The sequence below is a fragment of the Grus americana genome, chromosome 3, assembly GCF_028858705.1.
Source record: "Grus americana isolate bGruAme1 chromosome 3, bGruAme1.mat, whole genome shotgun sequence".
In the NCBI taxonomy this organism is placed as follows: Eukaryota; Metazoa; Chordata; class Aves; order Gruiformes; family Gruidae; genus Grus; species Grus americana.
This window is the reverse complement of record NC_072854.1, coordinates 85,531,037-85,547,351: the sequence shown is the minus strand read 5'-3', so window position 1 is coordinate 85,547,351 and position 16,315 is coordinate 85,531,037. Positions and strand designations below refer to the sequence as shown.

General features: G+C 41.5%; 1 protein-coding gene across 7 annotated transcripts in view; it reads left to right on the top strand.

Moving 5' to 3' along the window:
* The first annotated feature begins 1,652 nt into the window (after nucleotides 1-1,652).
* The window catches only part of RGS7 (regulator of G protein signaling 7), a 252,466-nt gene continuing 237,803 nt past the window's right edge, over nucleotides 1,653-16,315 (top strand). For all 7 annotated transcript variants that reach the window (XM_054822275.1, XM_054822269.1, XM_054822271.1 and 4 more), the window contains exons 1-2: nucleotides 1,653-1,965; nucleotides 3,073-3,184. Coding sequence is in view for 6 of the 7 variants with exons in the window: in XM_054822269.1 (XP_054678244.1) it covers nucleotides 3,107-3,184 (78 nt within the window). In the remaining variant the exon portion in view is untranslated. The remainder of the gene's footprint in view (nucleotides 1,966-3,072; nucleotides 3,185-16,315) is intronic.

The window sequence follows — 16,315 nt, the reverse complement described above, 5'->3', positions numbered from 1 at the left end:
CATCAGTGATAGAACCTGTGGGAACAGAATGAAGCTGCGACAGAGGAGGTTTAGGTTGGATATCAGGAAAAGGTTCTTCACTGAGAGGGTGGTTGGGCACTGGAAGAGGCTCCCTAGGGAAGTGGTCACAGCACCGAGCTTGACTGAGTTCAAGAAGTGTCTGGATAATGCTTTCAGTCATATGCTCTGATTCGGCTGGTCCTGTGTGGAGCCAGGAGTTGGACTCGGTGATCCTTATGGGTCTCTTCCAACTCAGGATATCCTATGATCCTATGATGTTGCATGTCAAGTGGATTTTAGGGAAAGCCTTTTCTCAGTTCTCTGTTTATTCTTTAATATCATAATTTTCTCTGCCCACTATTTTCACCATTGATACTTTTTCACTTTCCTCTTGTGCTGTTGAATTCTTTCACTTGTGTTGATCTCTCTTCCATCTCAAAGCCTCAGATTTCTCTCTTGTTCACAGCATTTGTTTCCACGTTGCCTTTTCCTTGTGACATAAATTATTCTCCTCTGTAAAAGTTGAGGCATACAGTATCTCTTATTCTGTGTTGTGTCATTTTACCTTTTACTACTTCTTTCTCTGAAGAACATTCCTATTCATGTTGGAGATCATCTTTCTTTTCTGTGGTGGTCATTCTAGGACCATTATCAAACCTGTGTCTTCCTTTCCTCAGCTCTCCATGAAGTCCAGACCAGCCCTGTCCTTTCTCCTTTATTTTGTTGTGGCCACTGTGACTCCCTATTGATGCCTTATTTAATTTATCACATTCTCTGTTAAAGGATCTGAAGGCCTCTGCAAATTTTGGAGGTTAACAGTAGTTGCAGTAGTTAATAATAGCAAACTTCTAGACTTGAGTCTCTTGGAGATGAGAAAGGTAGAAAAAGTAAGAATGGAGATGACATGGTATGTATGGAAACATCTGTGCTGGAATTGTGTGATTTACCAGTGCGCACTCCACAAGGTGCAGTGCACAGTAGATGACGACTTTTGCAAGATCATCCTTGTAATGAGAGTTACTGGTTCCAGAAAAGATACTTTCAAATGGGAATATCCCACAGCTTAACCACTGAAGTATCTTGTGTTCTTGCGGGTGTTGAGTTCTGGACATTTCAATCCTTTTGGGAAATCAAAGCATTCTTGTCCATATATGCTGAGGAAGTAAGACTTACAGACCTGATCTTTTATCATTGTCTTCCCAAATCAGGCAGTTGCCTGGGACATAGCAAACAGCCCCGAGGGTGTCCTGAGGTGGCCTCAGGGCTCCTTCCTACCTGTCTGCTCTCTCCGTTCCACGGCTCAGAGAGGTCTGCAGTGCCAACATGGCACAAGCTCTCCCTAGTTCTCCCTGCGAAACATGCATGAAGTGTCCAGCGTAAGGCAGAGGAGCAGGCAGATTCCCTGTTGCTGTCGGTAAAGGAGTAAAGATGAGGCGACACAGTTTCCTCACCAGTGTCTTTCTCCACCAACTCGCCCCCTCCCTTCCCTATCCCACTAGCCCACATTCTTTTCCTGCCCAGCCCTCCAGTGCTGCCTAATCTCATTTACAGGGGCTGCTGTCAGATCTGCTGGCAGCTGCAGTTTCTTGGCCGCTGTTTTCGGTGAGCGAGCCGAGAGCGCCGAGGAGGAGGAGGAGGAGGAGGGCTGCTGTGTGGCGGAGCGGCAGCAGCACCTTTGACGTGCCCGTCCCCCACGTGACGGCCGCTCCATTGCGGGGAGGGAGCTGAGCTGCCGCCGCTCCGGCAGAGCAGGGGAGAGCCGCAGCCTCGGCGGCGGCGGTACCAGCAGCAGAAGCAGCAGCAGCGCCTCCGCCCGCAGTGTGTGTGTGTGTGCGTGTGTGTGTGATGAGCGATCACCGCGTCCCTCCGCCCGCTGCCGGCTGACACCGACCGCGCGGGGCGCGCCAGGAGCAGCAGGAGGAGGCGAGGAGCCGCGGCCACCGCGCAGTGACCTTGGCCCAGGAGGTAAACGAGCCGGGCGGGCAGCCGCGCTCCGCGCCCCTCCGCGCCCCCGCCCCGGGCCGCCCGCGGGGGGAGGCCGGGGCGCCGCCGTCAGTCGCCCCGGGCGGCGCCGCTGCCGCTGTCCGCGGTGCTGAAACCGCGGGCTCCGCGCCGGGCTCCCTGCCGGGCGAGCCGGTTCACCCGGCCATTTGCTGCCGAGAGGCGCGCACCCACGGACGGGCGCTGCGGGGCCAGGGCAGGGCAGGGCGAGCCGGCGGTGGGGACGAGGTGCAGTGAGAGGGGTCGGGGGCGGGGGGAGGGCAGAGGAGGGCTCTGGAGGTAAGTGTTTGGAGTAGAGCTCAGCCCTCCGGGCTCTCCGCAGCCGTCGGTGTGGTCTGTAGATGGAGCACATTCTTACACCTGCGTGCAAAGCCGAAGCTACGGCATGATCTGAGCTCTTGCTTAGTGCAGCTCCCGTGTGACCGGGGGGAGGGCGGGGAGCAGACGGGGCTGGCAGCGGAGCCCGTGTTTTGCACTGAAGTACAGTGAAAGTAGGTGAAAGCAACCGGAAAGGTTTTCTGGCTTGTTTCTTCCTTTCCCCCCCCATCACCTGCTTCCCTCCCCCGGCATCTGTGTAAGAGCACGCACGTGCTGGTGAATTAAAGGCAAGTTTAAAGCGTCTGGTTTGCTTTTGGTGCATTTGCGGGTTGTGAGAGTTGCTATGGCCCGAGCCGTGAGGAGTGGGCACCGCTGAATACAGAGTCGTGGGCCCAGCTTGTCGTCCCAAAACTGTGGTCTGGAGGGTGTGGAGTATCCCTCGGTGAAGCCTGTGCAGGGGTGGAAGGAGGCGTCTGCATGATATGGTGGTTAGTGGTATGTCAGGGAGCTATTCGGAGTGACAATTCATTAACGTCTAAATTAGATTAACATATTACATTCATTATTTACAGGCAAAAGAGAGTAATGACAGTAAATGGTGAATTAGCAGCTTTGCTCCAATGTAAATATCTGTGGAGTAAGAGCATATACTGATCCTGACAACACGTTGGTAGAAAGTCAGGTCCGTTAATCATCAGGGAAGGAAGGAGACCTGAGGCAATGTCTTACTGAAACCACTTTTACCCTTTACAGTGCAGCGTCTGAAAGCAGATCAAATCTGTGGGACATGGCACAAGGAAATAATTATGGGCAAAGCAGCAACGGGGTGGCCGATGAATCCCCAAACATGCTGGTGTACAGGAAGGTAAGTCTTTGCATTTTTTAAAAGCTGAGGAAGGGACTTTAGGAAATGGTGAAGTCCTGGACTCTTGCCTAGCAAACGAGGCCATTATTTTTGCTGTTTCTCTCCAATTTCATCAATAGATGCTGCCGCTGTGCTCTGCATTGAATGGAGCAGTCTGATTTCAGAACATGATCACCTGCCACTAATTCGGAATGTTTTGTGTCTGTTGACATTTGTGCTGCCTAATGCAGCTTAAATGGCATGTGCAAAGTAGATATATATCCCAGGTACTACTAGTGACTCCTGTTTTGAGAAATGACCAGATTTGTTGTTTTAAATGGTAGAATATGCACACACGTCAACTTTGCATCATGTTCTGAAACAGTTGTTTTCAGTTTGAAATACCTGATGTATTTCATTCACTTTCTGCATTGATACATATGATATGTGATGGTGGTGATGTGCCAGAGACTGCAACATGTTTTGAGTTCAAGTGTTCACTTGTAAAATCGATTTGTAAAATGAATTCTTATATTTTAAAGCCAAATATTAACTGTATAATACAATATTTTGTATTTCTGTCTGTGGACAAAGATTTTCAGAGTGCAGGGAAGTCGGAACCATTAACTTACTTCATATGAGGGGGGAAAAAACTGATTAAAGATATTACTTATCTGCAATTGCCACAACTTACAGAAAAAAACAAACCAAATGCATACACTCCAGGGATTCTCTCTGGGAAGGATTTCTAATGTAATTATTCTAATAGCATCAATATATAAATTTCCAGACATTGAACTCCAGTAGTGGGGCTTATTTAGCCACTGTGCTTTCATGTAAGTGACAGTAAATGCTTGGGGATTTTGAGATGCACTTATACATTTATTTTTTTTTAATAAAGCTTTAATTGCATTTATCAAAAAAACCAAACCAAAATAAATTCTAATAATAATGGAGAAAAATGACTTTGCTGTCACAAACTGAAATACATAATTATACAACTACTTGTTTATTCCTAGAACACAGTGCTTTCTAACTTGTTTGTGGCTGTTTTTATCAGGTGGAAAAAAAAAAAATCAATTTTTTTACTTTGTTAGAGGCATTGATTTTTCTTTTTGCAAGTTAACTGTAATAGAAAGCATCTGATATATATTCAGTTTAGTTTTTGAGGTGAACTGAGGTATCATCAGTAACTGTGATGTGTTCTATGCCCAGAAGTTAAAAAATAGTCTCAAATTGAACTCTGATGCATGCTTTTTTCTCTTCCTATTTTCAAATATGTTGCTAATTTCAGTTAGTTCGTCATATTCACCATTTTGAAAAAATTGAATGATTTAACAAACTTAACCTTAGTTATCCATCTATGTGAGAATGCACATCTAGAACAATATGGGGTTACCTTACTGTTAACACCACAAATGTGTTTCAAAATGCAATTGTATACATGAATTTATATGTGAAAATATGCTCCATATATTAAAAAGCAATATACCAAAGCTTACATTGTTTTTAATAAGTTTTTGATCTTTCTAAACAGAATCTTTGCACATTTGTCATGTACTTCCACATTGAGAAAGAAGTCTTTTCTCAGCTTATTTAGTACATGGAGGGGGAACACAGAGAAACTGTTTCTCTTCTCCCCTGGTGACTTTGTCTGAGAAACTGGTCAAGCTTGTGACCCATTATATTTAGTGTCACCTCATGCCAAAATTTAACATTACCCTGCGCAGCCTCCAGACTGTAATGGAACTGCTGAGGTAAGTGACGCGAATCTTGGTGATGCAGGGAAATTTGAAAATGGGGAGCGAGGATAGGGCACAAAACCTCAGGTGTATGCTCAGCAAATCAAGGCATCAAAAACCTTTTCAGTTCTTTGTAAATCAGCGGTAAAGGGATGGTATCAGTTTGTGTCTTCCAGCGTAGCAGTGGTCCTTCCCTTGTTGTCGATAAAGTGCAAGTGGCGCATTGAGTATTAAACTTCTGAAGAGCGCTGACTTTCTACAGCATTACCTGCCATATTTATTTTTGTACATGTCAACTTATTTTTGTAGCATGGTAAATCAAAAGATCATTTAAGATTGTGCACACTGGTGTTAGAGTACAGAGAGAAAACTAAGTAGTCGTTCCTTTGGCAGTATTCAAGGAATAGGCAACAAAACAATAGATACCTTTTTTTTTTTTTTTAAAGTCACCTGCCTTTTTCTGCAGTATGATATTGCTGTAATCAACTGTATTACAAATCCTATGTCTAGAACATAAGAGGAAGATAGTTAGGTGGAAATAATTTCACTTCAGAATATATCATCTCTGAATATAATTCTTTAATAGCAACAACTAAATCACAGGATTCCTTGTAATACATTTGAAAACACAATACTTCTCTGTCTATCATTGTGTTGGCAATGAAAGCACTGTGCAGAGCGAACAAAGAACTAGATCTGCCAGCTTCATGAAGAACTTTTTTTCTGGCCAACCAGGAAAAGTATTAATAGCTGTTAGAAAAAAATGTAAATGTGCTATTGGTTGGCTTCAGAAAGAAACTGAATTTGAAGTCTTATATTTTGAATAATGTTGCTGAAATCCACAAATGTGGAAATGCTTTCTTCCAGTACTTTATACAACATCGACACATCAAATAGCACGTATTTTGTGTGACGTGTACCTGCAAGGAATAGATGGGACATCTCTTACTACTTGCGTTAACAAAGAACTAAAGTTTGGCCGCACTGAGTGAAGACCATCACTTTGGCTATAAAACATAATTTTGTGAGCTAGCAATTCTTCTAGTCTGTCTAACTTTCAGACACAATATGAACTAAGTATGTTCCAAACCAAATGGGGTTACAGCCCTGGCTTTCCTAAATCCTGATTCTGTCAGAGGCATTTTATAGAAAATTCTATAGAGAAAGTTCTGGTGTTTACAAATTCAGTATTTAAGGCTTGAATCGTTATAGAAACATCCTTGTGCTTCAAGTAAATTGCAAACTCTTGATAAAAAGGCTGTTTTTCTATTTTTTAAAAATGTATTTGATTTGTGATTGGTTACTTATTTGAAGGTTTAAAGAAAGATGGACTACCAAATTGTAGTCTAGAGTAATGTAGAGTGTGGATAGCCTTTTATTCTTATAGTAGCTTGTATTCATAGACAAAGAAGGGTTTTACTGCATTTTGCTTTCAGGTATGGGGTTTTTTTTAATCAGCATAGGATATTTAAATAGTCAATGCATGCGTAACTTAGAGTGACTTATTTGAATCTGTGATTGAAGAGACAGCAGCACGGAGAAATAGTTCCTCATATCATTTTTACACTGCCTTTTTTAAGATGCTTGTGTCAGTGTTTTTATGCCTTGGGGAATACTTTTTATTTTAATAGAATGTCAGCTGCATTATTCTTTTTGGCTATCAGCCTAATTATAAAGAAATGATATGTGACACATCGTTGGTACTGACATACCTTAGAAAAAGTCCTGAATTTTTCTGCTAGTAGCCTGAGGCAAACATGAAAAATGTAAACCCCTCTACTTTTACTTCCTCTCCAACAGAGTCCATTCCAGCCAGCAATTAACAGATAAGACACTAGAATCCAGAGTATTTTCACATCACAATTTGCTCATATATAAATCTCAGATTTCAGCAACACTAACTTACTGCTGCAAGCTAGGTCTTAAAGAAGAAACTTGAGAAGTAATATGAGGCCTATATTGTGCAGCTTTTCTAAGTTTCAGAGCCTGGTGTGCCTTTTTTTTTTTTTTTTTTTTTTAATCTGATGCATGGCACACATAATTAAAAGAGTAAGAGTTGTCTTTGAGGAACTTCCATTTTAGACCTACTGCTGGTCCTGCTAAACCTTTGTTTAGCTTTCTGGTCTGTGCTTTGCTTACTTTTTCAGTCAAACATATGCTGCAAGGATTAGGCGCTCTAATTTGTAAGTTTAATGGTTATTGTATTGCTGTCTGCACTAGCTTCATTTGAGAGATGATAGCTTTATTTTGTAGCAATAAGATTAGTCTTGTCTGAATAGTAATATTCTTGTGACTGAGACTTTGATTCTCTACCTTCCTCACTGCCCCGAGTGTTAAAATAGCGTTTGCTAAAGCTGATTAGAATTACTAACAGTTGGGGCTTTCAGTTCCGTAATGAAGATAATGAGGTGTTTGTTCTGTTCTTGTGACAATTGTTGAAGGTCATATATGCCAGTACTCATGTATAGCAAGGGCTGAATTTGTAATCCAAACTACTTCTTAGTTTACTGTGATCCGATATTCTTTGTAGAAGCTATGCCTCCAAAGCGTGATACTTAGCAAATGTTGCTGTAAAGGAGCAATAGCCATGCAGTGACAACATTTGAGGAAATAGTGACCACCATCTTCTAATAACCATTCCCCTGTCCTCTGCTTGTACCAGCGTAGTGTGCAGATAACACTGTGTTCTCATGTGGCTTTTATCAACTGCTCCCTTGAAAAAGATTGTTAGGAGAAAATGATATCGCAGATAACTGTATTCCTTAGAGCCTGTGAAACTGAGGAAGGATGTGGTAGGTGGGATTTTTCTAAGTGCTGTCACTCACCTTGATAAGGGAAGAATTAGTCTGATACTATGCGTTTCAGAATATGCCGTCACAACCTATGGAGGCATCTTGCTCCCTGTGTATACTACTGAGTTTGTTACTACATTGCAAATGCCAGGGTACTCTAAGGTACTGGAAATAAGTGTTTGGGGTTTTTTGTTGGTTTTAGTGATTTTTTTTTTTTTTTTTAAATTAAATTACAGTATACCTCTACATTATGCAGTTTCTTCTTCTGAGAAGAAGAGTGGTACTGTTGCAAGTCTTGGATGCTAGTCTTGGTTGTATTCCAACACCCATCATTATAGAATTGACAGAGAAAGGTCCACATTTATGGACCTCAGGAATTACAGCTGTAGGAAGGAGAGAATTTACCTCCATATCCAGTATGAATGTTATGAGGATGTTTTTGTAGTTCTGGAGTAGTTAGTTGATAGTGAACTATGCTGTTACATAGGTAATATTTAGAGGGCAGGAACTTAATACTGAAGGACAGAATAGTTGCTAGATGCTGTGGAGTGCCTTTCCTGTGGTGAGACTGCATGTTTCCCTGTACGTTCTCACCCTCGAGTTCTGTATCTACCCCCTGTGCAGTGATTCACTTTGATGCTGTATCCTCTCCTGGAATGGATAGTGTTAGTACGAGGTGTAGCATGTATGTTTTGGCATCATTTGTGCTAAGAGCAGTATAAAGGATTTGATTGTCTTCACAACTATACAGGACCACTGAAAATGCCAAGGAAAGCTGATTAAAAATATGTCTGAGTCTGCAGGTGGCTAGATCTGCAAGGGGGGCATCTGCCCTGTATATTTGCTTTGGTGATTCCTGCTGGTATTTTCCATCCTTTCTGTTCTTTTCCTTCCACTAGGTGTAGAAATATATCAAGTGATATTGCAGTGAGAGGTTTACTGCTACTTAAGTGTTCTGAGCTTGATGTGCTCGGATCACTGGCATTACTGTCAAATGCAAAAACCCCACAGAACTCTGTGCCACCATGTTACTTCCTTTCTCCATCCCACATGTGCTGTCTGAAAACTCTGTGTGCCTGTTTTGATTGTGCATTGTCATTTTCAGGTTCTCTGCTTCTTTCCTTTGAAGCAGTCTACATTTGTAGCTATGGAAACAATGATGCTATTGATAGTGACGTGCAATACCGAGTCAGAAATTGTTTGTTTTGGAGTTTTGAGTTTTGTTTTCTTTTACTTCAGACTTACAACATTCTTTGCGGACTGCGGGAATTTTTATAATAACCTCTATCATATGATATCATTTGACAGATTCCCACCAAAGCTGATATGAACTATAACGAGGCCACATTAAAATACTTTGTCCTGGTTTGGGCTGGGATAGAGTTAATTTTCTTCCTAGCAGCTGGTATAGTGCTGTGGTTTGGATTTAGGATGAGGATAATGTTGATAACACGCTAATATTTTAGTTGTTGCCAAACAGTCACTCTGCCCTGCCAATGAGAAGGTGGGGGGCACCCAAGAAGCTGGGAGGGGACACAGCCAGGCCAGCTGACCCAAACTGACCAGAGGGATATTCCATACCATGCGACGTCATGCTCAGTATATAAACTGAAGGGTGGGCCAGGAGACGGGGTGGCTCGGGAACTAGCTGAGCTTCTGCTCTGAGTGGTGAGCAATTGTGCTGTGCATCACTTGTTAATTCTTTTATCATTATTAGTATTGTTATTATTATTATCATCTTCCTTTTCTGACCGATTAAAGTGTCTTTATCTCAATGCACGACTTTTACCTTTTTCTTTTTGATTCTCTCTCCCATCCCACTGGGGGCGGTGGTGGGGAGTGAGTGAAAGGCTGTGTGGTTGTTTTAGCTGCTAGCTGGGTTAACCATGATGTACTTGCATGTAAATACAACTTGTTAAAATGTGACTATTCTCCCAATTCAGGGATCACAAGCCAATTAAAGCATAGTTGTAATTTTTAGTATAGGAAGCACTATACCAACTTCTTCAAGTCAGTCTGTAAAAGCTGCTAAAAGAGAAGAAATTTGGCTTATGAAATCCATTTACAAATCTAAATCCCAGGTCAAGCCTAGGAAGAACAGAATAAATACTGCATCCAGCTCTGGGGGCCCCAGTACAGGAGAGACATGGAGCTGTTGGAGCGAGTCCAGAGCAGGGCCACGAAGCTGATCGGAGGGCTGGAGCACCTCTGCTATGAGGACAGGCTGAGAGAGTTGGGGTTGTTCAGCCTGGAGAAAAGAAGGCTCCGGGGAGATCTAATTGTGGCCTTCCAGTACCTGAAGGGGCCTACAGGAAAGCTGGAGAGGGACTGTTTATCAGGGAGTGTAGTGACAGGACAAGGGGTAATGGCTTTAAGCTGAAGGAGGGTCGATTTAGATTAGATGTTAGGAAGAAATTCTTTACTGTGAGGGTGGTGAGGCACTGGAACAGGTTGCCCAGAGAAGCTATGGATGCCCCCTCCCTGGCAGTGTTCAAGGCCAGGTTGGATGGGGCTTTGGACAACGTGGTCTAGTGGAGGGTGTCCCTGCCCGCAGCAGGGGGGGTGGAACTAGAGGATCTTTGAGGTCCCTTCCAACCCAAACCATTCTATGATTCTATGAAAGTCGCCAGCAGAGAATATATTTAATTGATTTTTATGTGCTATAATACTTTCAGACAAAATGTTGGGGAAAAGTAAAGACTGCAGATTTATAATGATATAGAGTGTGAACAGTAGCTGGATTTCATAGAATCATAGAATAATTTTCAACTGTATCTCTAAAAAAATAAAGCATTTACAAATGAGATGTATATAGTTATTCTCTGTGTTACAGATGGGTAAACTGAGGCACGACAGTGATATGTTAGAGCAGTTGAAAAGCTAAAAATCCTTTTTTTTTTTTTTGGTAAAATAGAGCAAACTGTTTTCTACAGAAGAGGGAGCCATTAGGGCTGCGTTTGCAAAATAGTGCCTGGAATGGCTTATGTTATTCCTTTTTTTAAAAAGAAATGGAAATGGATTGCAGTAGGAGGGGAAAGAAGTTGGAAATATAGGAGGATACCTTTTGTTGACTTTGATCAAGGCAAAAAAAGTCTGGATTTTAATAGTGGTAATATGAACCTTACAAAAATCAATTAGGGAAGAAAGCTTAGAGGGTGGATGGGGAGGAGATGGACCACTTTAGAAAAACATCTTCAAATGAAACCTTGAGATGATGGTGCAGTGAAGAAAAAGTACACGTACAATTTTCCATGGTGAAAGGTTCAGCTGAGAATTTTGATTTTTTTTTTTTTTTTTTGGTCTTGATTGCCACCAGCTATAAAAAAAAGTTGGAGATAAAAAGGTTGAGCTAGTTATTAAAGTACGTGTTGGTTATACATAACTGGAGTAGATATAGTGGGAATGAGGTTGGTTGGCTGGGACACCACAGGGGACATTAATCCTTGGAGCCGAAGTGAGAAGCAGAGTTGGGAGCTGTAGCTTCATCTGGAGAGTGAGAGCTGCCTGGGGTTAGTGCAGGAGAGCAGGCTGGCCAAGAAATGGAGCCGTAGGAACAGGCACAGAAGCATCTCATAAAGCCGCTGTAACTGTCGGCAAACCTTTTACTAGATAACACGCAGACTTCTTAACTGACAGGGATGGGAGCTTGGCATTTGGACTACTTAGCCTCCTAAAATTTGGGGCCTGTTTTGTGCTCATGTATATCTATATTTGAAAGCTTCCTTTGTCAGCTGCTGCCATGGATCTCTCTCAATTTGTTTGTAATGCTCCGTGTGTCTCTGAGAAGACAGCTCTATGGGCTGAGCTTCAGAGAAGCTGCTTTGTCTGTGAAGGTGATCAAGGCACCAAAATCCAGAGATGCCACTCTTGCTTTTTCTTCCTGTTGTTACCTGCTCTTCCTTCAAATATAAAAGTTTATTGCTGATGAATAGGAGCTGGAGAGATGACACAGTAATGTATATTTTATCCATATTTTTCCAATGAGTGTGCCTATTTTTCACGATTTTTATAATTGTGCTATTTCTACTCAATTGAGGACATCCTTGATAGCCATTAAATGAAATTTGAAGTGTATTACCTCCACAGTGTCATTCAAATGAGAAATCCTTTTTGGGGAAGTCTCTATGAAAGCATCATGTTGTATTCATATCAAAGATGTGCTGGTTTAATTTCAAAAAACCTTAAGCAAGAGCTGAATAGACCCCAAGGACCATCCAGATAGAAGTTTATCCATCACAGCGAAATCACCATTTTCCTGGCATACTTGTACTATTTTTACGGAAACTGGGTAAAATGGGAATTTCGAATCTGTATTAACTCTTCTGCATCACTTCTGCTGGAGTTGTGTGTTTGCTTTCTTCATCGTTTGACCTGTGCTGAATCCTGTTTGACTAACATGGTGTGAAGGTCTAGGGAGGAAGGATTGTGCTGCAGAGGAAGAGATAGCAAACACGGAGGATCTCTCCACAGTGCAGTTCAGGTATACAAGGACTGTCTAGCTGAAAGTTAAAAATTGCTCCGTATAACACCAAAGGATTTTTTTTTTTCCCCTGTCTGTTCCAGTTATTCTTGATGACGTAGATGGTTGTATAACGTGAATGTACACGTATGTGTATGCATATGTACTTATAGTATTTCAGTAGCCTAATCTAACAAGCAGATTGGCAGTTATAAAATCCTCTCAGCAGTGCAGAGTCCTGCTGCTGTGGGACAAGCAGTGGCAGCGGGGTGGCTCCGCTTTCGTGACAGAGCCTGTGGGGTCAGGACTCTTACTGGTACGTCGCTTTTGTGAACAATGTTGTTGATTAAATAGCAACCTACAGAAGAAAAATAGAAAAAAAAAAAAAAAGAAAATATACATACAGCCCCCATGGAATTTATTTTGGAAGGAATATTAAGCCAGCCAAGCCCACTCTTATTGTCATCTGATTATTGATTCATAATTGATCGTAATTGTATAAACATGAACAAAAAGTTGTATTAGAGGGCATTTAAATATATAATTTTTGAAAAATCTCATGTATGTGATGTAACACTACTGTACATTGTCTTCCATATTGAAAAGATGAATTGCACTGAAGTACTTCGAAGAGCTGTTATTTAAGTGCCTTAAATTCTGGTGGAAACCCACAGTTTTTCTGATCTACTTTTATATCAGGATGAGATGAATAAGCAGTTTACTGAATGCCTTTTGAAAGAAAGACATATTAGTGCTTCTTACCACCTACATTTCTCTGAACTACAGACTGTAAGAGGTATTAATCTTTTGAGAGCTAGATTCTGCCCTCAGATGTAGATTCACAGCATCTCTTGATATCAGCAGGAACCATCCAATTGCATTTGATATAGAATCAATATCAACAAGAAGAATGACAAAGCTTTACAACAAACCTTCAAAATTACACAAACTTGAGGCGGGTATTTTGCAATAAGAATTCTCTTTATGTTGTACACTTTTGTCTGTATGGAAGAGAAAATATAGAACATTTTGTGGCTGTACCACAAAATCCCCGATGTTGGCATATTTAGTGCTGCAGGCATATAAATGTGATCTGAAGAATAAGTTCAAAATTGTAAAACAGGATGGCTTCTTAGTAGCAAACGGAAAACTTAGTGTATGAACTAATGCTGTCATACAGGGCTATACTAAGATTTCTGCATGGCTCGAGTAGTTTATTTTGTCTGTCTCATCTGTAAAATAGGTGGTTTGCAGTATAATTAAACTCATCTTAGTGAAATTCTGTGAAGATCAGCTGTTTACTTTGTACAGAGTACCTTAAATTTGTCGAAGTACTACATTAGACGGTAAAGTACTGTGGTCATAGGAATGCCGTTTCAGACAATTAGAATACTATAAACAACAAGAGTTCTACCCAGCTGCTCACAGTATTACTAGCTTTCAAATGTCTCCGTTTTTTGAAGAGTTACTAAGCAACGACAAATCTCATTCAAGTCACTGGGACCTAAAGGTTTTTAGTACCTTTTCACAAATCATGTCTATGACTCTGTGGAATCATCACACTACCTGAATGAAATATTTAGATTCTGGCTCCTGTGGTCCAGAGGGAACACCGACGTCCATGTGAGTAGAAGGGCCATCCTAATGCCCAGTAAACAATGCATTGGTTTGGTTTCCAAGAAAGAGGAGAAATAACTTTGGCTTGTTTAAAACAGGCATCAGTGATATAGTGCTTTATCTGCGCTCATTTCTTAAAAACTTGTAGTATGAGAATAGTATCAATGCTATGGGAAAAATTTTTCAAAGTTTAAGCAACTGTTCTGTTCTACAGACAGTTGTGACCTGAAGCACTTAGCTTCATTTCTAGTGGAAAAAAAAATAGTTCTGATCTTTCTCTTTGCCATCAACTCCACTTCCATAGCATTACTTTTGGATGTTGAAGTTCATGTTCAGCTGTTTACTAAACACACTGTCCTGCTCTTATATTGAGGTACTCATACTTGTATCTCGTTTTGAGGTCCATTGAAAAGAAAAGCATATGGGGATATGTTCTATTTAGGTAGTTGTGTTTGTATTTATCTCTGTTGATGCATCCTTAGCTGTCATGCTGTTAACTTTTTAACAGCAACTTTGGTACATGGTTAGGCAGGCAGGCCATAGCTAATGCTATTGCCTCCAGGATTCTTTTGTTTTACTTTTTTTTTTTTTTTTTTCCTGTCTAGAAATCGAGGGCTAGCTTTGATTCCAGGACACCGGATTGACAATCCTTTCTAGTTCAGTATTCCAACGTTTAGGAGCTATGGAAAATAAGACCTGTTGCACAGGTAGAAACACGTAACGGTGGATTGCCTCTGAAGGTTCAATCTTTCCTAAGGACATGGAACAGGACAAAACACTGCATGTGAGACACTGAAAGAAAAATACTAGCATCACATCATTCTGTCACTTGCAACATGTTTGTCTTCATGTGAGCCGTACCGCCAATTGGTCTGTCTGGTGAATATGGCAAGATAAGCAGGTTTGAATAAGACCACCAGGATTGTGCAGGTGCTTCTGGAGATGGTGCCGAGATTCACTAGGTGGTGCTCTTCCCCATGGGTACCAAACATCCCACAGGGGTGCTGGCAGGGATCCTCTCGAGGAAGGAATGACTGCTGGTCTCGTAAACAGTGCCTTCCATGCTAGGTGTTGATGTTGGTGTCCTGGTCAAATTGTTGATCGAGTCTTTTGATGGTGGTTTTAATTCGCTGATGCGCATTCTGCGGTTTCCAGGGTGGGAAGTCTCTCTTGTCTTCACGTGTTTATCACCCAGCCTGAACACTGCTGTTTGTTGCCCTCATTTGTGTTACATGCGAGAAGCTGTTGGGCTTAGCGTCCTGTTGGCAGTCTGAAAAGATAATTTCTGTGCATAAAATTTACAATCGAAGTATAAAAAAAGAGGTGGCAAAGTGATTTGGGGTGACTAGTCAGAAGAGGCTGAGACTAAGTGATTTCCATTTTTTCCCTCGATGCATGGAATGGTCTTTGCATCACCTTCAGAAGAGTGTTTGAGGATCACCAAAATGGAAGTGAAGCTTGCTACAAATTCAGTCATTTGCATGATTTAATCCAAATGTCAGTGGCTTTGTTCTTTCTTATCTTGACAGGCCTTAGTAAGAGGAAATACGTTACTATATGTTCTCACTCTTCTCCCTTATCCCACTTTTTTGACCTTTTCATATACATCAAAGAGACACAGTAAATGGATCTTAGCTGAGTAGTCCACAGTTGACATGAATATATTAACATCAGTTTAAGTTTTAGCCATATTATTGGTTACATTTAAAGATTTTTGTCCTATTCTTTTTGCAAGCTATCTTGAATAGTACTTACAAGATAGACTACTTACATGCTTATGTATTAGCCAATTAGACTGCAGGGTGTTACTAGAAATGGTCAGTGTGTGTGTTACTGCATTGTTAGCTACCCTTGTGATGAGTGTTTTCTTGAACATTTGAAGCATGCAGTAGATGCAGTTGAGGGGGAAAATGCCTCCCTCCTTTTTCTTTTCTTTTTCTCCTTTTTTTTTTTTTAAGTTCTTTCCTATTTACCTTGTAGAAGTGAAATTTTATTTTATTTATGCAGTCCTAAGTACACCGTAACTGCTGTTCTTACTCAGGTTATTAAGGTTCATTCCTGTTGTGGTTTAACCCAGCAGGCAGCTAAACCAACTACACAGACTTCGTTCACCGCCCCCCTCCAAGTGGGATGGGGGAGAAAATAAAAAACAAAACAAAAGCCCCAAAAAACTTGTGGACTGAGATAAAGGCAGTTTAATAGGACACTAAGGGAAGATAATAACAATAATAATAAACAAACCAAGTGATGAACAGCACAATTTCTTACTACCCAGAGCCAATGCTCAGCAAGACCCCGAGCTGCCCTGCCTCCTGGCCCACCCCGTAGCTATATGCTGAGCATGATGTCCTATGGTATGGAATATCCCTTTGGCCAGTGTGGGTCAGATGCCCTGGGTGTGCCCCCTCCCAGCTCCTTGAGTGCCCCCCACCTTCTCTTTGGCAGGCCAGTAAGAGAAGCTGAAAAGTTCTTGACTGCTTGGCAGCAACTAAAAACATCTGTGTATTATCAACATTATTCTCATTCTAAATCCAAACCATAG